Genomic DNA, 26,164 nt, shown 5'->3' with positions numbered 1-26,164 from the left:
GTTTCCCCTTGCCAGTCTTTGGCACACTCTTCTGTTGCAGTTCCACACCTTATGTTGGCCAGGGGGTGATGTTCACCCTCTGCTCATGCCATCATTTCCCCCTGCCACCATGGAGCTTTCCCTCGAGTCTATAAGCCAAAATAATATTTTTTTTTTCCCACAAGCTGCTCTTGGTTGGGTAATTTCTGCCAGCAATGTGAACCTGACTGCAACAGATGGTTTATATGTGAAGAGAGAGAGAATGAAAGTTATACAAGAATATAAGCTATATAATGTTTTCATATCTTATAAAAATATGTTTCAAAACTATGGCTTTGAATCAGAAACTTGAATTCAGTATATGTTTTTTTCTACTTGCTCCTTGTTTGAGTTGAGGACAGTTATTTAGCCTTTCTAAACTTCAATTTGCCTAACTATAGAAGAGTAATAATCTCTCCTTCTTATGATACAGACTTGCAATCTTGATTCAAGAGGGTGACATAAAATGTGCTCAATGAACTACATATCATACAAATATGAGTTATAATTTGTATTTAAGTTATTTTTTTACTCTTATTTTTAAAATATTTTTTATTCATTTTTATTTATTTGAGAGTGACAGAGAGAAAGAGGGAGGGGGAGAGAGAGAGAGAGAATGGGTGCACCAGGGCCTCCAGCCACTGAAAACGAACTCCAGACGTGTGTGCCCCCCTTGTGCATCTGGCTAACGTGGGTCCTGGGGAATTGAGCCTTGAACTGGGGTCCTTAGGCTTCACAGGCAAGTGCTTAACTGCTAAGCCATCTCTCCAGCCCTCAATGTTACTCTTCTTAAAAGGAGTTTCCCCCATGAATCAGAATGTGGTCTTGGTCTTATCTCAAGGGCTACTCCCCTCATCACTTTTTTAAAAAATTTAATTTATTAGTTTTCTTTTCAGCAAATGCAGGCCGTTTGGTACCATTGTTTAGGCTCATCCATGACCTACCCCCTCCCAATGGCCCCTTCTTGTTGATGTAAATGGGTCATGCACTATGGAGTTAGTCCACAGTTATTGGTACGATAAATGTCTCTGCCTATCATGACCCAACATGTGACTCTGACATTCTTTCCTCCCCCTCTTCCGCAAAATTTCCCTGAGCCATGTTGGGCTCATTTTTGGTCTGCTTCAGTGCTGAGGTCCTGGGGGCCTCTGAGGCTCTGGCTCTCTGATTTGGTAGTAGTTGATTTTTCTCTGTGTTGAGTCTCCTTCCCCTTTGTGCTGGTATCCGGTTCATCAGGAAAATAGCACCCTTGCTTGTTTCGCCAATTTTCCTTAGTTTCAGTCAGGCCCCTTTTGAGGTATGATCGGGCAGCTCTCTCCTTAGAATCTGCATTTATCTGAAAAAGAGAAGCAGATTCTCCAACGGAGAGTAAGTTAGCACCTGGAAAATTGAGATAGCACTTACTTTTTTGATAGAGAGTTTAATAGGTGCAGGCCCTCTTGTACCCCATGATTGATGGTATTGGATGATATTGGAGAGTGGGCTTATGTTTGGATATGGTTCTGACTTGTTTCCCAGCTCCAGCTATGGGTCCCGTACCACTGAGGGGATCAGTTAGCCAAATCTAGAGCAGTTGGTTCCACACCATGGTTGTGTGCCACTATTGCACTTGTATGGGCATCACACCAGGTTATTTGTTGCTAAGTAGGTTAGACCATGAGTTGCTTGGACATATATTGGTCATTTCCCCCAGTTGCCCATGTAGCACCTTCTGGCACTAGACATGCTGACTGTCTGGGGACTGACTCTCTCCTGGCTTCCAGCCATGCCGTTCCATTTTACGTGTCAGCTGTGTATGGAGCCTTCAGCAATAGGGTCTTACCACTGACCTTTGGTGGGTCATCAAGTACTCTGACAGAAGTCTGTCATTGTTTTAGGAAACCTTGTAGGTTTCTCTGATCCAAAGCTCATTGTGGATGATAGCCCCATGCTGGTAGTGGGGGTTACAGGTCAGTGCCCGCTAAGAAAATGAGGAAAAAGATAACTAATATACAAGAGTTAGAGAGGAGGGGGGGAGGGGGTAGGGAGGGAGGGAAGATGTAGAAGATTTAGGTTAGACTTGATCCTACCCTCTCCAGTGTCTTGTGGTTCAGGTGTTTCCTGTAAGGTTCTAGTGAAGGTTCAGCCATTTGATCTGTCTTTTAGGAAGGAGAATTTATGGTACCATTGCCATTTGGGTCCAGATTAGTGTTTCCCACCCCTTTGATGCTCTCCCCTCCCTCCCCATCCATCCTAGTGTCTAATCCATGAGGTGCTTGCTGGGTATGTAAGGTATCTTGGGTGGATTCAGGTTAGGTGTTGTAGATGAGTGAGACTATGTGTCGATTTTTTTTCTGTGATTGGGTAAGTTCACTGAGAATGATCTGTTCCAGGTTCAACCATTTTTCCTCAAATTTCTTGAATCAGGGGCTCCACCTGCATAAGCCCATCAGAAAAAACACACAATATTCATAGGCATTTAAAAATATTTTATTATTTATTTATTTAAGAGAGAGTGTGTGCACTAGGGCCTCTAGTCATAGAAAACAAACTCCAGAAAAATGCACCACCATGTGCATCTGGCTTATGTGGGTACTGGGGAATTGAATCTGGGTCCTTAGGCTTCACAGACAAGCACCTTAACCACTAAGCAATCTCTCCAGTCCTTCATAGGCATTTTAATTTTATTTATTTATTTATTAGAAAGAGAGGTGAGAGAGAGAGAGAGAGAGAGAGAGAGAGAGAGAGAGAGAGAGAGAGAGAGGGAGAATGGGTGTGCCAGTGCCTCTGGCCACTGCAAACAAACTCCAGATCCATACACCACCATGTGCATCTGGATTATGTGGGTACTGGGGAATTGCACCTGGGTCTGTATGCTTTTCAGGCAAGTGCCTTAACTACTAAGCCATCTCTCCAGTCCTTTATAGGCATTTTTCTCAAGGCAAGGGAAGCATGGCATGGATAGCATTAGTCTATGTATTGGGCTTGGAAGTGGCCTATATTGCGCCATAGCGTAACCTTAACAACACACGTTTCCAGCAACGCTCTACCTCCCAAAAGCTCCACAACTTTCCCAAAACGCCAATTGAGGACTAGGTATTCAAAACACATCAGCCTATGGGAGGGGGCATTTCATTCAGACCACCACAGTGAGCAGTACTCGTTTCAAAGGTAAATGTAAACTCATGGTGAATGAACAAAATTACGCAGGTCGAGTTTGACAGCTTGCACGTGAATGCCCACGCCCCGCTGAAATGGCGGGAAGCAGCACAAGCTCGCTGAACGGTGTTCGTCTGCTTCACTTCTTGACTTGCATATGTTCTGCCAACAGTCTGAGGCTTCAACTTTCTCCTGAGTCAGGAAGGACTGACAGGTAAAGGGGCTGCCTGTGACCCTCTTTCTTCACCATTTCTTCTACGTTTGCTGCCAGTATAAGCAGTTGGCAAATACAGAGAGGCAACATGACCAGGAATGATTATTGAAGAGTCTGTTGGTCTTACGTGTTTCTCAGAATGTTATTCTCTCTTTCTCCCTCCCTCCCTCCTGCTTGTGCATAGTGTGTGTAGGGTGATGCATACCTCTGTGTACACTGATGGACACCTTTCCTCTTTGTAAGCACAGGCTCAACTGACAATACATGAGTTCAAAGAGAAGGTAACTATGACTCTCAGGTGGCAATAGAAAAGTATTCAGCCAACTATAGAGCTCTTCTGAGCTTGGGGCACATTGGGACTATGCCTGTTACCTGCTTGTGGAACTGGCCCTTGTTACTGTCTCCTGGTGGATAGGCTGCATACCCTCCTGTGGTACACGGGACAGCACCTTCCTGAACACCAAAGATACAGCTGCGAAGGTTAGTGTTCAGACAGCGCAGGGCATCTGAGCCCGAACACAGGCCTGTGCTTCCTCTGCAGAGCTGTTCTTGTGGCAGAGTCAGTTATATTCCTGAAGGTCACTGACACTCCATCTGAAGCAGTTGATTCTAGGTCTTGGAAGAAGTGTTTACTCTGCCGTAGCCAGACTTCCCTTCCCCCAGCGCTTCTCCCTGAGGTGGCACATTTGCTTACTGCCCTTTGCTGTCTGTTTGCTAAGGTGTGAGAAGATGGTCCAGCTCTCTAAGGTGGACCATGACTATTCTTGGCTCTGGGTCCCCATAGGCAATATCTCTTCAAAGACCCTCCTTATGAGCACTGTCTCTCCATAGGACGGGCATTGTGAGAGGAAGCCTCAGGAGCTTCCCCTTCTCTGGAGTTCTTCAGTCCAGGTGGGATCATCTTCAACATCAGACAGCCTGGCATGGCTGTGACTCCCCTACAAGTTTAAAAGATGCTTACGGGGAAAATTGGCTTAGGGATGGAAAACGTAGGGCAGGGAGCAAAGAGCTTTGTGGAATAGACAGAGAGGGCCACAGGGTCAAGCTCTTGAAGCCTTTTCTCTGCCTGTCATTGTCCAGTGCCAGAAAAAAGTATTGGGGACATGTGAGCAATGATGTCAAATGGCCCAGAGTAAGTTCCCTGCTCCTATTTTTGTCTATAATTCCATCTTTGGGTCAGTAACCACACACAGCAGATGGTTGAGGGGAGATTCTGCCAAATAGGGCCCACGTCAGACAAGCACACAATACCGCTGCTGACCACAAGCAGTGCAGACAAGTGGTCAGTGAGCTCCCACCCTTTGCGAGAGTTAGAGATTTTACTTTGAGCCTTGTCTCTCAATTCCCAGCATCTGAAACACAGGTTGGTTCACATGAGTTGATGAGTTACTAGGCCAGCATTTTCGTGCCAGACCTGGGCTACTCAACAGACAGGATCACTGCCCTGAAGGGCTTCGTGTGCACAGGCAAAAAGCCAAGCCAAACAGTCCCTCAACCAGCTGCCTTGACAACGTACTCTCCTCCAAAGGAAAAGGCATCATTCTGTCCCAACTAGAATCTCACAAAGTGCAACCTCTTCCTTCTGCTTTGGCTCCTGATAGAGTTGTCAGCTGCCCCCTTTGTTAGGGTTTCAAGTCATTGCTGGATGGACGTGGGGAAAGTGTCAATGACCCAAACCAGTGATTTGGGGAAATAAAAAAACCAGAAAAAGTATACACATATACTTGAAAAGCTACAAAATGTAACTAGACATAAAAAAATAAAACCAATAATGTAAAACCAACAATGGTCCAGGATTTGGTATTTTAAAAGTTTTAATTCTAGCCGGGCGTGGTGGCGCACGCCTTTAATCCCAGCACTTGGGAGGCAGAGGTAGGAGGATCGCCGTGAGTTCGAGGCCATCCTGAGACTCCATAGTGAATTCCAGGTCAGCCTGGGCTAGAGTGAAACCTTATCTCAAAAAACAAAACAAAACAAAAAAAAAAGTTTTAATTCTAACAAAACCCTTTTCAGCTTTATGTACATATAGACCCAAGGAAATGCACATGTGTTGTGCTCACTCATTAGGATCAATGGAAGCAAGTTCTCTCCTGAGATGCAGTCAGAGCAGTGTTGTGGGTAAACTAGTAACCAGAGTGGCTTATTAAACCCTTCATTTTGCAGATTATATCAACAGATAGGGCTTCAATGATTAAATAACTTTAACCAGTTGTGAACTCTTTCTCACATTTTATAACTCAATGTTTAAAAAGACTTTTTTTAAACCAAACTATTTTTTCTTTCTTCAAGTATCTAATTATGCTGTAAACTTTAAACTTTTAAAAAAGTGTAGTTTAGCTAATGTCCCCATTTTCTTTCATTTTTCAGTCTTCATATGTTCCTCAAAGAGGGTTTTATAAATGTATTACAAAAGAATTGAGTCAGGTTTCTTAGAAATTGCTATTCCCAGCAGTAAAAGTTCAATTTTTGATATTCTTGGTATGTATAAGTGGAAAAAACAACCCAGTAAATTCTTTTCTGATGCTGGAGTTCATTTTTTTCTTTCTCTGAAAATGTTATTAACCATTTAGTCTTTAGTAGAATAAATTATTTTGGAGAAAATACATGATTATACAAAATTCTATGTAAAATATATGCTAATTAACATGGTTAGGTAAGATGTGCTATAAAACATCACAGCCTTTCATTGAGGACTAATAATTTTTCAGCAATTAGTTGTTGAATGAAAGTGTAACATAGGCTGCAGAAATGTCTCAGCAGTTAAGGTGCTTTCCAGCAAAGCCTAACCACCTGAGTTCAATTCCCCAGTACCCAAGTAAAGCCAGATGCACAAGGTGGCACATGCATCTGGAGTTCCTTTGCAGTGGCTGGAGGCCCTGCAACACCCATTCTCTGTCTGTCTCTTGTCTATCTCTCTCGCTCTTGCTCTCTCTAATTGCAAACAAATAAACAAAAATATTTAAGTAAAGGAAATGTAACACCGTGCTTAAGGGTCAAGTCGGTAGACTCCCTTTGCCTCTGTTTCCTCATGGATTAAATGAGGATGAAATGCTACCAGTCTTGTTCTAGTCATTTGTTATGTATAACAAACGACCATGAAACTTCGTGGCTTCACAATCTTGGTCATGTATCTTTGATTTGGATGGTGAGCTTTTCGGGACAACCCAGCTTAGCCAGGATGACTTCAGGGTTGGGGCTTGGATCAGATATTCATTTGCTTCCATGACTGTAGCTGTTGTTGTCTGTCAGCTAAGATCCTGAACAGCTGGTGTGACCTTTGCATGTGGCTTGGATCTCATTATAGCACAGTGGCTGCATCCCAAGGGGGAAACGACTGGGTATCACCTTTATAGAGCTCATCCTTAGAAATCCCTTCATGTTCCTTCTTTTTGCTTCATGGAACTTTTATCGTGGGGAGATGTGAACACACATCTATTCAACCCAGATAGGGCACAAAAAAACACACCAAAGCATGATTACACCAAAACAAGTTCACGTTCACATTTCTGGCAGAAATCACCTGGCCAAGAGGGGCTTGTGGCTTACAGACTTGAGGGAAAGCTTCATTATGGCAGCAAAATAGGGTGGCATGAACAGAGAGTGGACATCAACCTCCTGGCAAACAACACATGGAACAAACAGTGGCAAGGGGACACTGGCTACAATAAGCCCGCCCCCAGCAATGCACTGCCTACAGGAGGCGTTAATTCCCAATCTCCATCACCTGGGAACCTAGAATTCAGAACACCTGTGTTTATGGGGAACACCTCAACCAAACCACCAAGCACTCTTATAACCTTGGAGAGCAGTCCGTGATCTTTTAAGTTTCTGCTCTCCCAAACTCAACTTGAGTCTTCTGAACCTACTCCCCTCTTTTAGGGGGGAACATTTCAATTTGGAAGAATTTGCCATATAACAATATTCTATGAATTTAGGTAAGTTCAAGGAGGCAGCACAGAGATTCTGTCTCTCATTAAATAGCTGAAGGGTTCTTAAAAACATGGGGCAGATAAAGATATTGCCATGATCATTGTTTACAAAATGTGATCTTCCACTTACTTAATGTAGTTTTCATGAGAATTAGATGAGCCAGTATGTACATAGAATGAGCAGAGTAAATATAAATGTGCTGGTGCTGAGCATGCAAGATGTGCTCAAGTACTACGCAAAGTTCTTGGATTAGCAGAGACTCAGAATTTCAGGTTGTCAATCCAGACCTCATCATTTAAACATGATGAAATTGAAGTCTGGGGCTTAACTTGCTCAGCCATCCAGTCAAAAAAAAAAAAAAAGAGAAAGAGAAAGAAAGAAAAGTAGAGCCAAGAGACCAAAGTTTATCACAGGTCAGTCTCTGGAACATTAGGCTGAGCAGAGTTGGCAATCACAGAAATAGACTTCTAAATATTGAATGAAGGCCAGTAATAAATGCCCTGTCTCCAGAGAGCCTGGAAACTGTCTTGGAGTAGTCCAGAGTATACAAGAATTTTTTTTTTCATTTGTAATATATTTGTGTTCAATTGCAAAGCTTTTGATTTATTTATTATGGGAGTGAGGAGAGATAGAGAATGGGCACACTGGGGCCTGTAGCCACTGCAAACAAGCCCCAGATGCATGCATCACTTTATGTATCTGGTTTATGTGGCTACTGGGGAATCAAATCTGGGTCCTTAGACTTCACAGGCAAGAACTTTATCCACTAAGCCATCTCTCCAGCCTGCAAAGTTTTTAAAAAGAACTTCTTATTGACAACTACAAAGCATTTTTTTTTTTTTGGCCTTTACTTGGTAAACTTATCTGATGAATGAATTTTTGTAAATATTGACAGTAACATATAATGCATAATAGGTAATATTATGTTAAAAATATGAATGTATTAGAATATTCCAAATATGTGACTTAGTAATATAAAAACATTTAAATCTTACAGACAAGTAAAATTACAACCAATATGCAATTTCAAGTGGTTATAGATGTTAGAGCTTGAGGCCAGCACATGTCTGAAAGACTGCAAGTAAAGAATGATAGTAATCTGGCATGGGGGTTTGAATATGAGATGTTCTTCATAGCCTCAGTGGTTATAATGATAGGTTGTTGGTATAAACAGGTTTTCATGAGACAGGGCTCATTTCTTTCCTAGAGAATGACAAATGTAATTTATTATAAAGCTCCATAATTTTATTCAGAAATATGTTAATTGGAAAAAAAGAGCTTTTCTTGCCTTTGGTTTATCAGGCTTTTCTAAAATAATCCAGATTAACTCAGAGAGGCCTCAGAGGGGATTGAGGTGTCTAATTGAATTGGCAGTGACAGCATGCATGATGGTGGTTAGTAGTAATGCCATAGATCTGCTCTGCCCCACAGGCCTTGGGTAGACCAGGAGGTTACCACACTGGAGCCTTGATTCCTAGGAATGAGCTGTGTGGAACTCCTTGGGGGAAAAGGCATTGTATGACAAGTAACGTCTGTCATCATCTCAGACAGAGGGGATGGTTCCACATATGTGCTGGGTATTTCTGTCCTTGGGAATGTTTTGCACCCTTCTTGTCATAGTTGTATATGTCAACTTGGCTAGGCATGACACTATTAGTTTGATAAACATCATACTAGATGTTGTTGGGGGTGAGGTGGTTTATAGATGTGATTAACATTAGAATCATTATGTTTGAGTAAAGTAGATCACTCTCGTGAATGTGGCTGTATCTCATAAAGGCCTTGAAAGCAAAGGCTGAGGTTTCATGAAGGTGAAAGAACTCTTCTCAAGACTGCACATAGAAATGATGTCAATTTTCCAACATGCTGCCCTAACGAACTTGAACATTAGGTGGTAACTTCAACTCCGACCTGAGTCACCAACTCTATGCTAACATGCAGACTTCAGACCCTCATCCTCTACCATTCATTCCTTAAAACAAATGTCTCTGTCCATGGACACACTGTTAGTTCTGTGGTGAAACCTGACAAATCTACCTCCTTTAGACTTCTGATGTCGTTCCCTCCTCCCCTTCCTCATGTGAGGAGACAAGTGCCTATGTGTAATCCATGTCATTCAAGTGCAAACTTCCAGGTGGCGTAGGTCTGGTGACAGGATCCATAGGGAAGGGTTCACACAAATGAACTGGTCAGAGGCTTAGCTATGGTTTGTCTTTTGAATGTCTCCTAGAGGCTCATGTGTTAAAGGCTTTGTACCCAGAATGGAAGTATGTAGAAGTGGTGGAATCTTTCAGAGGTGGGGCTCATAGGAGTTCTTTGTTCACCAAAGGTGTTCCTGTAGAGGGAATTTCAGGGCTCTGTCTCCTTTCTTCTTGCTCTGTTACTGGCATAAGTGGTCCTACTTTGCCACACACTCTCACCATGATATGATACTTTGTAATAATAGGTCCACAAGCAATGGGGCCGAATGATCATGAACTGAAATCTCCAAAACCAGGAGCCAAAGTATAACCTTTTCTCTTTAGTCTATGAGTCAAAATAGAAACCTTCTCTCTTTGTAAGTTGAATACTTCAGGAATTTTGTTGTAGTGGTGGAAAGCTAACATGTTTCAAGATAAAGTAGCATCTTGAACAGTATAAAATCTGGCAACTTCAGCCAATGCAGGGCTGAGGAAGTATCGGAATGAGTTTTTCCCACTTGCGTGGCTTTGATGAGTTGTGGCTTTCTTTGTCTGTAAAGCAGATCTGTAATACTCATCTTTGGACAGGTGGTATCAGTTCTGAATCATTGATGACCCCCTTGGCTGTTTTGGAAATTAAGAAAGGCAGAATTAATGCAACAGCAAAATGATGAAGTGACTATGTGCTTCTTCCTTCTGTGCTTCCCTTCCTCTTTCCCTCCTTCCTTCCTTCTTTCCTTCCTTCCTTCCTTCCTTCCTTCCTTCCTTCCTTCCTTCCTTCCTTCCTTCCTTCCTTCCTTCTTTCTCTCCTTCCTTCCTTCCTTCCTTCCTTCCTTCCTTCCTTCCTTCCTTCCTTCCTTCCTTCCTTCCTTCCTTCCCCTTTCCTTCTTTCCTCCCTCCATCTTTCTCCCTCCCTGTCTCTGGTGGTTTGAATGTAAAATCCCCCATAACCTCCTGTGTTTTGAACACTTGGTCTCCCAAGTAGTGGCAATTCAGGAAAGGTGTGGAGACTTTGGGAGATGAAGCCTTGCTGGAGGAGGTGTGTTACTGGGAGGTAGATCTCTAGGTTTATTAGTCCAATCTTACTGGTTGTTCACTAGTTCACTATTGCTGCTGCTTCCCAGCTGATATACGACAAGATGTGATGCCCAGCCTCTGCTCATGTCACACTTTCCCTGCCATCATAAAACGTCCCCTCAGAACTGTGATCCAAGAGCTGGAAAGATGGCCAAGTGGTGCAGCCCTTGCCTGAAAAGTTTATCAACCCAAGTTCAACTTCTCAGTACCCACATAAAGCCAGATGCACAAGGTGGTGCATGCACCTAGAGTTCCTTGGCAGTGACTCGAGGCCCTGATATGCCCATTAACTCTCTCCCTGTCTATCTCTCTGCTTGCAAATACATAAATAAAGTATTGAAAAAAAATCCGTGTTAAGAGCTGGGCGTGGTGGTGCACGCCTTTAATCCCAGCACTCGGGAGGCAGAGGTACGAGGATCGCCATGAGTTCAAGGCCACCCTGAGATGACAGAGTTAATTCCAGGTCGGCCTGGACCAGAGTGAGACCCTACCTCACAAAACAAAAAAAAAAAAGAAATAAATAAAAAGAAAGAAAAACAAACAAACATAAAAACCCCTGTAAGCTGAAATAAACCCTTTCTTCCCATATGCTGCTTTTGGTCAGGTGTTTTGTCCCAGTAACAAGAAGGTAACTGCAATACTTCCTATGTAGGCCATGCTAGCTCAAACTCACTATGTAGCCTAGGGATGGCTTTGAACACCCCACCCTCTTGCCTCAGTCTTTCCTGTGCTGACATTAGACATTACTCTGGCAGGCTTTTCTACGGTTCTTTATTGCTTCCCTTTGCTCTGCTCATGAGGTCTCTCAAGTTATCCTCCTCTCTTTACATTGCCCTTTCCTATTCACATAGAAATCTGTGATATATAAAAGCAAACCCTCTTCCCTCTTTTTGCTAATGAGGCTTAAATAAAATCCTGCTAGTATCCAGTACACAGGGAAAGGTACATTCTGATTTGGGGACAAGGAAGAGAAAAGATGGCTTTCTTTGCGGTCAGCCTCTGCGTGTAGTTCTCCCTTGGCTAGAATGTCAGGAAAACAGCTTTCATCCATAATATATTTCAAAGGAATAAACAAGACCATTCCTGAGCAGCTTACCTGTGCTGAGTACATAACAACTGTTCAGTACAGGTCACTAAGAAGCAGTAGCCGTATCAGCAGCCTTAGCTGCAGGAGTCTTTCTGCAAGGACTCAATCCAAAGCATGAAAAAAAAAAAAAATGGATGGGAAAATAGTCATGATGTATATGCTAGTATCAACTACACTGTGGAATGCCTGAACTGGTTACAACATTTAAGGCATCACTAGGATGCTATGATAGGATTTGTTATTAGCATTACTATTTGGTAACAGTTGAGGATCTGCCCCATATTACATGGCCTTTGCCAGGTTTTCTGAGATCTGGAGGGATGAGAGTGCCTGGTATTTGTGCACAGTTGGCAACAGGGCAGATGCTGGTGTTGGCTCATGCTGCAGAGTGGAGGTTTTGATTCTGATATTGTTCTGCTATCTAGCCTTTACCTGTGTGACTCTGATGTCCTGCGGCCCCAGCTTGGGGTGTCTTCAGCAATAGGGCCTTACCTCTTAGATCTAGTGGGTAACTAAGTGCTTTGGCAATGATACTTCTGCCAAATCTATCCCCTGCACTTTATAAAGAGAGTTTTTAATTTTCATTTAGCCAACCAAGAAGAAGCTTTCTATGTTACTGATGCATACCATCATTAGTTTGTTGTATCTCCCTTGCCCTCCCTCCATTATCCCAGTCTCCTTAGACCCTTCCACCCTCTGTATTCTCTTCCCTCACTTTGCCTGTCAAGTATCCCTGCTCTGATCCCTCCCTTCTTCCCCTCTCTCCAAGCTTCATTCTAGCAGCCTTACCAATGCTACTGACACTTACTGCAACTTATAAGCACATCAAACTATTCCATGTTGGGATCCACATATGAGAAAGGACATGTGGCACTGGTCATTCTGAGCCTGTATGACCTTGTTTAGTATGACTTTTTATAGGTACATCCCTTTTCCTGCAAATTTTATGATTTCATGTTTTTCTCACTGCTGAATAGTATTTCATTGTGTATATGTTCCATATCTTTATTATCTGTTCATCAGTTGATAGACATCTAGGCTGATAACTTTTTAAATGTTTTAATGTTTGCAGTTCTTTATGTATTCTAGATGTTACTATCATGTCTAATGTATAATTGACAAATTTTTCTCCAATTACATAGACTATCTCTTTATTCTTTTGATTATTTTCTCTACTGAGCAGAAGTTAAATTTTAAATTCTTATTATCTCATTTGTCAGTTTTGGGGATTATTTCCTGTGCTATAGGAGTCCTTTCCTATGTTTGTACCTTGAAGTATGTTACCTATCCTTTCTTCTAGAAGTTTCAGAGTATAGAGTCTTCTATTAAGCTCTTTGATTAACTAAAACTAAGGGCATATGAAAAAGCCGTATGGAAACCTACTACTTTGTAAGCTAATGAAAAATAAATATTTTTAGAATGAGTTTGAATGAAGGTACCCTGCATGGGTAGATTAAGTTGCTCCCAGAAGTCATTTTAAACTGATTTTTTTGTGCAGGGTGAGAAATTGATATAGTTTCGTTGTTCTACACATGGATATTGTTTCCACAGCATAACTCATTGAAATAGATGTCTTTTCCTTCAACTTATGTTCTTGGCACATTTTCCAAAATTAGGTGTCTCTGACTATATGGGTTTATTTCTGGGCCCTCTATCCCATTCTATTTGTTTTGTTGTATTATATGTGTCTGGTTTGGGCACATACTGTACAGTTTTGGTTAATATGCTATCATCAGATATTGTGATACTCCTGCCATTCCTATTACTGCTAAGAATGGTTTTGGCTATTCAAGGATGATTGTGGTTGCATATACATTTTAAGATTGTTTCCTCTAGTTCTGTGAAGAATGCCATTGGACTTTTGATGAGGATCATGTCAAATCTGTAGATAGCTTTTGGTCAGTATTATAACAGTATCTTTATGAAGAGATTTCTGGATACTTTCTTGAAGCTATTGTGAGATTCCTTCTCCCACTATTTTTTTTTTTTAGCAAGTTAATTATTTGGATATAGAAAATATAGTGTTTTATGTGTTGATTTTGTAACGTGCTATTTTGGTGCAAATGTTTTTCAGGTCTAAGAGTTTTCTGGAGGAGTCTTCAGGGTCCTTTAATCTTTGGGTCATGTCACTGATGAGTAAGAATAATTTAACTTCTTCCTTTTCTTTTGATGCCCGCTTTTTTTCTTCCTCTTGTCATTTCACCTCATTTAGTATAGCATTGACTATGGGTTTGTCATATATAGCCTTTGTTATATTGAGGTATGCTCCCACTCCTAGTTTTTTTTTTTGTTTTTTTTTTTTAGGGCTTTTATCATGAAGGGACATGTAAGTTTCTCCAAGGCATTTTCTGAATCAGTTAAGATTTTCATGTGATTTCTTATATCTATTTATGTGTTGAATTATACTTGTTAATTTGCATATGTTGAACCAACTTTGAATCTCTAAAATGAAACAAATTTGGCCATGGCAAGTGGCTTTTTTTGTTGCATTTTTGTTTTTATGTGGGTACTGGGGAATTTAACTTGGGTTGATAGGCATTGCAGGCAAGCACCTTAACTGCTGAGCCATCACTCCAGCCCAAAAATGGTGTTTTTAAGATGTTTATTTATTTATTTTTCAAGCAGAGAGGGACAGAGAAGAGAGACAGAGAGAGAATGAGCGAGCCAGAGCCTCCAGCCACTGCAAATGAACTCCAGATACATGTGCCACATTGTGCATTTGGCTTTATGTGGGTACTGGGGAATAGAACCAGGGTTGTTAACCTTTGCAGGAAAGTGCCTTAACCACTGAGTCATCTCTCTGGTCTGCAAATGATCTTTTAAATGTGTTCTTGAATTTGGTTTGCAAGGATTTTATTGGGAATATTTTGCATTTATATTTATCAGGGAAACTGGTCTATAATTTTCTTTTCAATTGGCTTATGATTTTAAAAAACTGTGGTTGGAGAGATGGCTCATTGGTTAAAGGCCTTTGCCAAACCTGATGGTTTGAGGTTGATTCCCCAGTACCCATGAAAAGCCAGATGCACAAAGTGGCACATACATCTGGCGTGCGTTTGTAGCAGCAGGAGGCCCTGTGTGGCTGTACTCACGTTCTCTCTCTCAAATAAATAAATATTTTAACAAATTTTTGTTGTTGGTGCACTTTTTCTCTTCTTCTCTTTCTCTCTCTGTCTCTATTCTCTCTCTGCTTGCAAATAAATAAATAAATAAATATTAAAACTTTGCAGTTGCTTGATATTAAAAAATGCTGTTGTGTCCTTATTCAGTGCTGGTATCGAGAGGTATTGCTGGCTTCATAGGATGAATTCATTAAGGTTTCTTTGCTTCCAGGTTTTTTTTTGTTTGTTTGTTTTTGTTTTTTGAGGTAGGGTCTCACTCTGGTCCAGGCTGACCTGGAATTCACTATGTAGTCTCAGGGTGGCCTTGAACTCATGGTGATCCTCCTACCTATGCCTCCCGAGTGCTGGGATTAAAGGTGTGCACCACCACACCTGGCTTAAGGTTTCTTTTCTTTCTACCTTATGAAATACTTGAGGAGCATTGGGATTATTTCTTATTGAAAGGTTTGGTAGACTTCTGTTTGAACCGGGCCCTGTGCTGCCTATATTCTTTGGTTGGTCAGTGTCTGGCCTTTATGTTTTCCACACTTGTCATCCAGGGCTATCTCTTACCCCAGAGCTGTGGCAGGTTGAAAAAAAGAAATCAAACCTTATGACTTTTTTTCCCCATAGTCTCAGTAAGACCCCTCTAAGGATCACACCCAAAGATTGCGCTCTGAGTCACACAGAATAACAACATGGGACACTGGATAGGAAGCTTGTGAACCATGTAGAACTATCCAGCGGGCACAACTGCCAGTCTCTTCTCCCCAGGGCCACTTCTCTTAGGCACTGAGTGTGGCTTCTGCTTGTTTTCTACTCCATTTGGCTTGACTTCTCCTTAGTGAGCTACCATCTTTCTGTCTGTACTGTGTAGCTGTTCTCATTCATGTTCTCGTTCATACATGTCCAATGCTCTTCCCGCTTTTCTCGTTGGAGCAGAGCCTACTTGTTCTTATTGGTCTTCTTCTCCTTAACTGTGTCACCTGGAGGCGGCTTCTAGTAAGCATCTTACCTGGAAGGCTTTCCCTGCATTATTTGCTGCCCCAATTTATTTTTATGTTAATATGTGGATGTTGTGAATGTTACACACACACAAAGGTCCCTTTGTAGAGAGAATGGTATAAATGTACCACACATTACTTGTAAGGCAGGTGTCATAAATCTTTTCAACTGTTGTGCTAAAATTTGATAAGTTGTATCCATTCAACCACGATGATTGGGAAACACACTGAGGACAGCTTAAGTAAATGAGAGACACTGTTTTCAGACTTCTGGCTTGTTCTGGTATAGTCATGCCCTTGTCCTCCCCCCCCCCCACCCCGAGGTAATGTCCTGCTACTAGCTCAGACTGACCTGGAATTCATGTTGTAGTCTCAGGGTGGCCTCAAACTCACAGTGATCCTCCTACCTCTGCCTCTGAGTGCTGGGATTATAGGCGTGCGCCACCACACCTGGCTGCCCTTGTCCTTCTTAGCTATGTGGAACACAGCTGAGTTAATTGGGTTAGACATAATGAAGTAGAAATTTAAATAACACATTTACATTTGCTTTTCCAGAACCTTTTTTTTTAATGAAAGAAAAAGTCTACTCTACAATGCAAAATTACTATCTATTTGCAATCTAACTGTGGCTCTAAATTGTGTTAGCCTTACCTAAAATTATAGGATGCTAAATGCTTAATCCTCTACTTAATTGAATTCTGGCCTATTAATACAAAAGGGCTTTTTAATAACTACAGACACTATTAAGCCTATTTATCATCCTATATCATTTTGCTATGAAATGATTTATTTAAACTCTTGGCATTGCATGATTTTACATAAATTCATGTCTAAGGGCATTTTATATTCTAATTTGAGGGTTTTTTTCTCACCACACTTTTTTAAAAATCCTGTTCCAGAATTTTTGGACATGGCTTAAAATTATGTTCCCAAAGAAACTGCATCACTTCCCTGTCACGTGTATCAAATACGCATGTTTTTCTTGCTCATCTGATAGAAAGACACCTTCCTCACAATTTTCTACAATGGCATATTTTGTTATATTGATGACTTTTAAAAGTAAGCTGTCCAGTACATTGTGTGATTCCCACCAGCCTACCAGATGGACTCAAGAGACATTGAGTCATTGTTCAGCCTTTTGAACACACACATTAATAACATGATCTGTCTGGCATTTCCTTTCTATCGTTTGCAAATGTTCTGTGTTGATTCACCTGTCAATGCTGCATAATTTGGAAGAGTGTCTTCTCATTTTCTTACTTCTTAAAAGCTATTTCAATCCATTGCTATTATCCCTAATCAAGTATAAAAAAGGAATTGCTTGAAGGCTGCCCATAAGACAGCATGTCTTTGACATACAAAGAATTCAAAGCACATATATGGGAACTATATTTATATTTCTATATTTAAGAACTTCAATTTGAGGGCATTTCTGATCATTTGGTTTCACAACAAAGTATAATTTGAATATTTTCCATTTGATTTATTTCTATTTGCCAGTGATTGACAAATTATTATGGTAGTGATATTTCTTCTCATAAAAGTCGCTTCTTATGTTATCCATGTACCTGGGTGCTTTGACAAATATAACTGAATAAAAGGAGAAACTCTGGGGCTAGAGAGATGGCCCAGTGGTTAAGGTACTTGCGTGCAAAGCCTAAGGATCCTAGTTCAATTCCCCAGAACTCACATAAAGCCAGATTCACAAGGTGGCACATGCATCTGGAGTTCATTTGCAGTTGCTGGAGGCCCTGGCCTCTCTCTCTCTTTCTTTCTCTCTCATAAATAGATAAGTAAAAAATTTAAAAAAGGGCAAACCTGGAAATGTTGCAATTTTTTATACTTTTGGTTTGAGACTCTGGAAAGTTTGCAGATGAAGTCATCAGAATTTTTTTTTAAATCTTTCTTTATTTATTTGAGAGCGACAGACACAGAGAGAAAGACAGATAGAGGGAGAGAGAGAGAATGGGCGTGCCAGGGCTTCCAGCCTCTGCAAATGAACTCCAGATGCGTGTGCCCCCTTGGGCATCTGGCTAACGTGGGACCTGGGGAATTGAGCCTTGAACCGGGGTCCTTAGGCTTCACAGGCAAGCGCTTAACTGCTAAGCCATCTCTCCAGCCCAAGTCATCAGAATTTTGAAGTTAATGGTTTTATACCTTGGCAGAGGTTAATTTTTGATTACTGTTTCCCAAGAACAGTATAGCTCTGGCAATTCTCTGCTTAAGTAAGTCAAAAGGCAAACCTTGCACTTTGGGGCTTGAATTATCTGCTTGGTTTGTTACCACTAATTAAATAAACTATAAAGTGGTCATGTAGCTACTGCATTTTCTCCTACTTCATGACTATAGACTAAAATTGAGCACTAAATAACAAGGAATCTCCTCTGAACTTGAACTACAGAGTTTCCATGCAGTCAGGGCAAAGAATGTAAATCCTCAGTCTCTGTCTCAGGATATTGAATCAGAACCTGTATGTGGCCCCTGAGAGCCACCATTATAGCTAGCTCCAAGGGGTCCTTATTGACACCCCACACTCCACACACAGCCTGCCCGAGGCTGCCCTTAGCCTTGACTCCTCCTTCCCCTGGTCATCTCCTCAGCACTTAACCTTCTTGTTGCTGACACAAAATACCTGACCAGAAGCAGTACCTGGAAAGAAAGCGTTTATTTTGGCTTCCAGTTTTGAAGAGAGGTTTCATCATGGTGGAAAAATCATGGCAAGTACAGACTGTAGGGCATCACATCTTGTCACATTAGCACAGAAAATTGAGATCAAATCGTCAAATAAACAGTTTTCCAAATGGACATTTGCCTCAATGACAAAAAAAAAAAAAAAACAAACAAAAAAACAAAGCAAAACAAAAAAAAAACTAACTCAAAACAAAAGAAAGCAGACTCCGTGCCATAGGAGTCACCAGTCAGTTCTTCTCAGTATTCACAAGACAAGTAAGGTCAAGTTCTTGCTTCTACAGAGAAACAATAGAGATGTCCATGACCACATCACACTGCACATACCCAACCTCGTCTGATCTTGGAAGTTAAGTGGGGTAGGGCCTGGTTAGTACTTGGATGGGAGAAAAGTAATAGAGAACATTAAGAAGTCCACTTAAGAGCCGGGCGTGGTGGCACATGCCTTTAACCCCAGCACTCGGGAGGCAGAGGTAGGAGGATCACTGAGAGTTCGAGGCCACCCTGAGACTACATAGTAAAATTCCAGGTCAGCCTGAGCCAGAGTGAGACCCTACCTTGAAAAACCAAAAAAAAAAAAAAAGAAAAGAAAAAAGAAGTCCACTTAAAAACTTAAAAACTGGCAAAGATCAAATAAGAAAGGCAATTACAGGCCAAACTCAGTCAGATATACAGGTGAACATTTCCCACCTAAATATTAGCAGACAAATCCAGCAATGCATTAGAATGTAAGAAATTTCTAGCGACTAGGTTTATACAAAGAATGAAAGATTGGTTTCCATTTGAAAACTAGCCATTACTTTGTAATGCTAATAAATTCAGTAATGTTGAATAACATTTATGCCAATGGATGTGGGAACAGATTTGACAGACTTTGATAGATAATTCTTATAAAATGTCTTAGTCAGTGAGAAATAAAAGGGGAATTCTTTACCCGGATCAACAGATATCGTCATTAGTGGTGGGATAGCAATCATCTTTCCTTTTAGACTGAGAGCAGTGCCAGAGTCATTGTTTTCATTGAACTTACCAGAGCTTCTAACCAGTGCAGATAAATGAAGGAGTAAATAAGTAAAGTTAAAAGGATTTGAAAGAGCACAGGATAAACTGCTGAGTTTTATGAATTTAAAATCAATAATTAACATTAAGAAATACGTTCCATTTCTACACACCAATAACAGACACTTAGAAAATAAATTTAAGGTTAAAATTCTATTTGTCATGATGTGAAATATCTTGGAATAAATTTAATCAAATTGGTACAATACTTTTCAAAACTCTTAATAATGTAAAATAAATGGAGGTACAGTGATGGGTGGATGAAAAACAAAAGGAAAATCATGCATGCAGGGAGTGAAGAAGGAAGAGCAAGAATTGTGTATTGGGTGTACACATGAGCATGTGCAGTTTCGTGGGGAAAGCTTAAAGATCAGATTGTAAGAAAAGTAAATAGAAGCTATGCTTTGAAGACTTCTGTAACAAGTAATTCATCAGCTTGTAAGACACAAACCTGAATTGTGCAGTTACTTGAACAAGTGGGTCAGGACCCTGTCATGAGCCAGGTGGAAAGAAAAAAAGAATCAAGTCATAATATTTTCTTGAGTAACAAGCTAATGTGTTGACCAGGGGACAGTGAAGTAGATCAAATGGGTGATATCAATCAAAGACACCATGGCACAGAACATCAGTGTCCTAGCCAGGCCTCAGAGCATATATGAGAGCATATATGTGAGAAAGAGCAAAGTAGACTATGGTGCAAATGTGAATAAAAATAATATGAGGAGAAAAATTAATGTGAGAAGGGGCTAAGGAGATGCCTTAGTGGTTCAAGGTGCTTGCTGGCAAAGGTTGCTGGCCAGTGTTCAATTCCTCAGCCAGCCATGTCAAGGTATCTGTTGACTGGTGTTCATTTGTAGTAGCAAGAGACACTGGCACATTTGCATACAAACACTTACAAATAAATAAATACATAAGATTTTGTGATTCAACCATAATCACAGCTGATAACATTGCATTGCTGAGCAATCATACAAAAGAAAATGCATAGAGCAGTTGACTCCTGATATGTTTGGTACAGTCTCTTTCCCAAATCATGTATAGTTTATACCTTCTAAAGATAATTATTAAAAAGCTCCTTCATGTAAAAGATATATAAAGACTAAATTTCCTCAAGTGAGTCAGTTTCAACTAAAATCTCAATAGGCGTTTTTTTTCTTTTTAAAATGTGATAGGTAGATTGTCACATTGACATAGAACTTGAAAGGGTCAAAACTAGGTATCACTTATAAAAATAGTAAGAAGGGTAGATGAGACATGGTGTTTCATACCTGTAATCCTAGTGCTAAGGAGATTGAGGTAGAAGGATCACAAGATTGAGTCCAGCCTGACTACTTAGCAAGAACTTGTCTTAAAAAAAAGTAAAACCAGAGGCTAGGGAGATGGCTCAGAGGTTAAAGGGGCTTGCTTGCAAAGCTTGCTGGCCTGGGTTCAATTTCCCAGTACCCAGATAAAACCAGGCACATAAAGTGGTATATACATCAGAATTCCCTGGCACAATCATTCTCATTCTTTTCTCTCTCTGCTTGCAAATAAATAAATAATTAAGTGAAATATTCCAAACATGAAAACAAAACACACCAAATCAATAAGCAGAGGCTTGCTATTCCAGATCCTAGACTTATAAAGCAATTAAAAGTGATATTATAAAAGTGTAAAAAAAAAAAAGAGAAATGGGTGAAATTCAAATACCCCAAATAGATGAGAATAAATAGATAATAGGCCCACAGATAGGATCAGTTGATGATGATAAAGATGATATGGAAAGGATAGACTTTTCTAAACATAATTCTGTGACAAGCCACATGAAAGAACACTTCCTTACTTCACATTTTGCACAATGTCCTAAATGTGAAAAGGAAATAAATTATATATATAATAAATTATATAGGTTTCCTTATATATATAATAAATTATATAGGTTTCCTTACAGCTAGGTAGAATTCCATTGTGTATAGTTCTCAAATAACAACAGAGAGAATAAAAACATTCTGTAGGTCAAGATACAAAGCTCAAGATGACAACATGTCATTAACCAAAAATGAAAATAAAATATGAATAAGCTTCAGTGTATAAAACAACTTTTGATCTGGGCAGGGTGGCACACGCCTTTAATCTCAGCACTTGGGAGACAGAGGTAGGAGGGTTGCCGTGAGTTCAAGGCCACCCTGAGACGATACAGTGAATTTCAGGTCAACCGGGGCTAGAGCAAGACCCTACCTCAAAAAACAACACCAACAAAAAGAAACTTGTGCTCACTAAGAGCACCAGAATATTTTTTAAAAACCCACAAAGAAGCCCACAAAGATATTTGCTGCATCTATAACTGTCAAAAAGATTCTTTTCATAATTTACACAAAAAGTAAGAAGTATTGGGAAGTAGATCAATCAGTAAAGAGCTTTCCATGAAGGAATGAAGAGCTGAGTTTGTCAGAGACAGGAAGATTGTTAGAGTACAGTGGCTAGCTAGTCTAGCTGAGTCATTGAGTGCCAGGTTCAGCTAGAGACCCTGTCTCAAAAAAAAAAAAAAAAAAAAAAAAAAAAACAAGGTGGAGCTGTATAATAGGAGGGGAAAATGAAGACATCAAAATAAATAGAAGAAGGATAGTTTGAAAGAAGGGATTCAGTTAAAAAATAAGGTGGCGAGCAATTGAAGAAGACACTCAGTGTTGATCTTTGGATTACACACATGTGTTTATGCCCACCTCCCCACACATGTGTGTTCACAATGCAATCATGCATACCAAATACCTAGACATACATGCACATGCCATAGACGTACACATGCAAAAATCAAAAAAGAAGTAGGAATACAAATTGATAGAAAAATAGCCAAGTAATATAATAGGTTCCTCACAAAAGGAGAAATAATAATAAACAAATCTCTCTAAACATGTTCAACCTCATTAGTTATATGAGAAATATAAATTAACCATATGAGATATAACCATATGTTTACTGGGCTGGAAGTATGAATATGTTATTCATACTTGGCACTGACTAAGATTTTGAGAAATAGATATACTCCTTTGCTAAGTGTGCAAATTTGGTCAAATACTTTGGATAGCAAATTGTCAATACTTAGCAATTTTTGGGATTTGGGACTCTTTTTCTTTTTTTAGTATTTTATTTATTTATTTAAGACAGGGAAGGAGGCAGAGCGAGAGTGAGCAAGCGAGCAAGCGAGAGAGACAGAGAGAATGGGTGTGCCAGGGCCTCCAGCCACTGCAAATGAACTCCAGCCACATGCGCCACCTTGTGCATCTGGCTTATGTGGGTCCTGGGGAATTGAACTGAGGTCCTTTGGCTTTGCAGGCAAGCGCCTTGGCTGCTAAGCCATCTCTCTAGTCCCTGGGATTCTTTTTATATCCACTGCTGTAGTCTACTTCAACTTCTAGATCATGAAAACTCCTGCACATATGTGGGAAAAAATCAAGCATGTTTGCAACCGAACTAGTCTAAGTAGCTGAACCTACAATCAATCAATCAAGCCATATTCTATTAGGAGTGGAATAGATTACATATTCTGATATACTCATTGAATGTGACACTACACGACACTGGAAATGTTCGAACTGCTGCTCTAAGCAACAGTATAAATTTGTGACAGCCTACTAAAGAAAAGCAAAGATTTGCTTCTGAGAAATTTCAGATTGTTTACCCAGCAGGAGAAGATGCACTGGGGCACTCAATGTGGCTTCTAAGATCTGGTCCCTCTCTAGTTTGTGGTGGTTTCTATTGATCGCCTATCCGTAGGATTTAGAATCACCTCGGAAGGATTATGTAAATTAGATTAGCCTCTGGGCAAGCCTGTGAGGAATTATCTGTATTAGGTTAATTGAAGAGGGAAAACCAACCTTAACTGTGAGTGGGGTCCTGGATTGTATCAATAGAAGAGAACTGGCTGAGTGTTAGTATTCATTGCTCTCTGCCTCCTGACTGAGGCCATGAGGTGACCAGCTCTTTTCATCTCTTGTCACCACGCCTTCCCTGCCCTGATGGACTGTAACCCAGAACTGCAAACTGAAATAAGTTGACTTTTGTCTATTTTGTTCCAACAATGACAAAGTAACAAGACAAGTTCTTACGTTGAGTGGTGGTTCATGGCATCAACCAACTAACATATCTGGTTAAAAAAATTGTGGGTGGATAAAATAAGTAAATAAAAAGCATTGTGGCTGGGGCTGGAGCTGGGGGGGGGGAGTGGCTCAGCACTTAAAAGCACTTGCTTGCAAAATATATTAGCCCTAGTTCAATGCCCCAGCACCCATATAAAGCCAGATGCAGAACTGGAACATGCTTCTTTCTTGTTTTCAGCAGCACAAGACCCTAGTATGTCCACCCCTCCACACACACACACACACACACACACATATAAATTAATAAAAAATTGTGGCCATCCCTTGGTTAGAGAAGCTTCTCTTTTCAAATGGTAGTGACTACTGACAAGACTTAAAACACATTAAAGCACTGGAGAGATGGTTTAACAGTTAAGGCACTTGCCTGTGAAGCCTAAGGACCCAGGTTCAATTCTCTAGGTCCCACGTAAGCCAAGAGCACATGGTGGCACATGCATCTGGAGTTTGTTTGCAATGGCTAGAGGCCCTGGTGTGCCCATTCTCTCTCTTTCTCTTCCCATCTCTCTGTGTCTAATAAACAAATAAAAAATTAAAATGTCTTTAAAAAACCACACTAAAGTGCTGAGAAGAAGTGGCAGGTGAATGACTGTTCAGCACAAATGAGATGTCTCTGTCCCACCTTCCTGGGCTCAGGGACCATTGCAGAACAGGTGGTGGAAAGAATGTAGGAGTCAAAGGATAGAGAGGGATTATTTGGAATACTGTCTTCCAGATATAAAGTGGTGCTTACATCTGTGACCTCACAGTGGTTGCTGTGCCCTGCACAAGACCTGCATAACATTGGGCTTAATAACATGTTGTCATGGATGACGGAGGAGGGAAATAAAAGGATATCAAAATAGAAGAGAAACTAGTTGGAAAGAAGAGGAGTTCCATGGGAAGGAGATAGGGGAGGGGAGAGAAGGAGGGTGGTGAGGGGGCAGTATGATTAAAATTGTATACAATTGTGAAGGTTGTTAATGAATCTTAAAAATTAAAAGAAAGAGAATTTGTGACTGAGAATCTTCATGCTTCATAAAAATGATAGAAGGAAAGTGCAAGCGCTGTAGATTACTTTCACAGGAATAAACAGAAATGAAACTCTTACATAGGGCTGCCATTGTAAAGCTTGCATCGCCACCTACTTATCATTTCTCCTGCAGTTAAGTTTTGTTTCCATTGTTTGCGTGCTAGGACTTTCAAGGCACTACCTGCCATTGCAATGAGATGCAGGCAATGTAATTTTATTTCAGGGTAACTAGGCATACTTAGAGCTATTAATTCTCTTTGTCTTTCCCCCCTTTATTTTCTGTCCCTTCTTCCCTCCCTTCTTCCTTCCCTTCTTCTTCTTCTTCTTCTTTTTTTTTTCCATCTCTGATTCTCAGATCCAACTCTCAAGGCATTTAACCTGGAGTTTTCATTTCTGGCAGCCATGACTCCCAGAAACACAGGGTGCAGCCCATGGCATTGGCCCCTGTCACATTGCTGTAACCAGCACATCTAGAGTCTGCGTTTATCTTGCTTCAGCTGTGTTTCCCTTCTGAAATATCACTGGTGGGGTGGGGTAGGGACACAAAACATCTGATCTCCATCTCCACATCCCTTTCTATTTCCAGCCACCTGCTCTCTTTTTCTAATTAACCTCAACCCAGCAAAAAGAGCCAAGATTCTCATGGTTAGAGAGAAAAATGGTACAAGAAACAACAAGCCAGAGATTCACCCATGGGACCCTCATTCATGGGGCAGGATTTTTGTCTGTGTCCCCTTTGTAGACCTATCAGTGACAACTTGTCTTCTTATTCCTTTGCTTCAAACATTGATCAAAGGCTGGAGAGATGGCTCAGTGGTTAGGTGCACTTCCTGCCCAGGCATGAGTGCCCCGGGGTGGGATGCTGAGACTGCCAGAGCTTCAATCCCCAGATACCATGTAAACGGCTGGGTGTGGCCACACACATCTGTACCCTCAGACCTGCCGGGGAGCAGAGATCCGAGAACCATCAGAGCCCTGAAAGCTTTGGAATCAGCCAAGAGACTCTGGCTCAAAACAATCCAGGCAGAAGAGCAATGGAGAGGGATGAGCCAGATGTTTTGCTCCAGCCACTGTAGACAAGTGCCTCTATTGCAGACAAGCATATGGGGCACCAGAACATACACACCACACCACACCATCCACATCGCAGCATGCCATGTGTGCATGCATGCACATGTGCACATGCACGCACACACACGCCATCCATATCACAGCATAACACATACACACACACACACAGTGTAGCAGACAGCTTCAGGTTTTCTGAGATGAACTTCCAGACCAGGCACGGTTATGGAGGAAGGGATATTTATTGAAGTTTACAGATCCAGGGGAAGCTCCATAATGGCAGAAGAAGCTGGTCTGCCTTCACAGGTCCAAGCACACACACACACACACACACACACACACACACACACACACACACACAGAGAGAGAGAGAGAGAGAGAGAGAGAGAACAAACTACAAGCCAAAAGCAAAAGCCACACAGTTCAGTACACTTGGAGAACTCCAGCTAGGCACA

General features: G+C 40.9%; 1 protein-coding gene across 2 annotated transcripts in view; it reads left to right on the top strand.

Moving 5' to 3' along the window:
- Positions 1 to 26,164, top strand: part of Akain1 (A-kinase anchor inhibitor 1) — a 57,043-nt gene that overhangs the window by 15,432 nt on the left and 15,447 nt on the right. The window contains exon 1 of one of the 2 annotated variants that reach the window (XM_045142533.1): positions 13,716 to 13,780. The exons of the other annotated variant lie outside the window; for it this stretch is intronic. Within the exon in view, the coding sequence (XP_044998468.1) occupies positions 13,768 to 13,780 (13 nt within the window). The 5' untranslated portion in view covers positions 13,716 to 13,767. Of the gene's footprint in view, positions 1 to 13,715; positions 13,781 to 26,164 lie in introns of those variants that run through there. 2 annotated transcript variants of the gene reach the window in all.

This window comes from Jaculus jaculus, chromosome 2 (assembly GCF_020740685.1).
Source record: "Jaculus jaculus isolate mJacJac1 chromosome 2, mJacJac1.mat.Y.cur, whole genome shotgun sequence".
In the NCBI taxonomy this organism is placed as follows: Eukaryota; Metazoa; Chordata; class Mammalia; order Rodentia; family Dipodidae; genus Jaculus; species Jaculus jaculus.
This window is presented reverse-complemented; position numbering and strand designations above follow the sequence as displayed.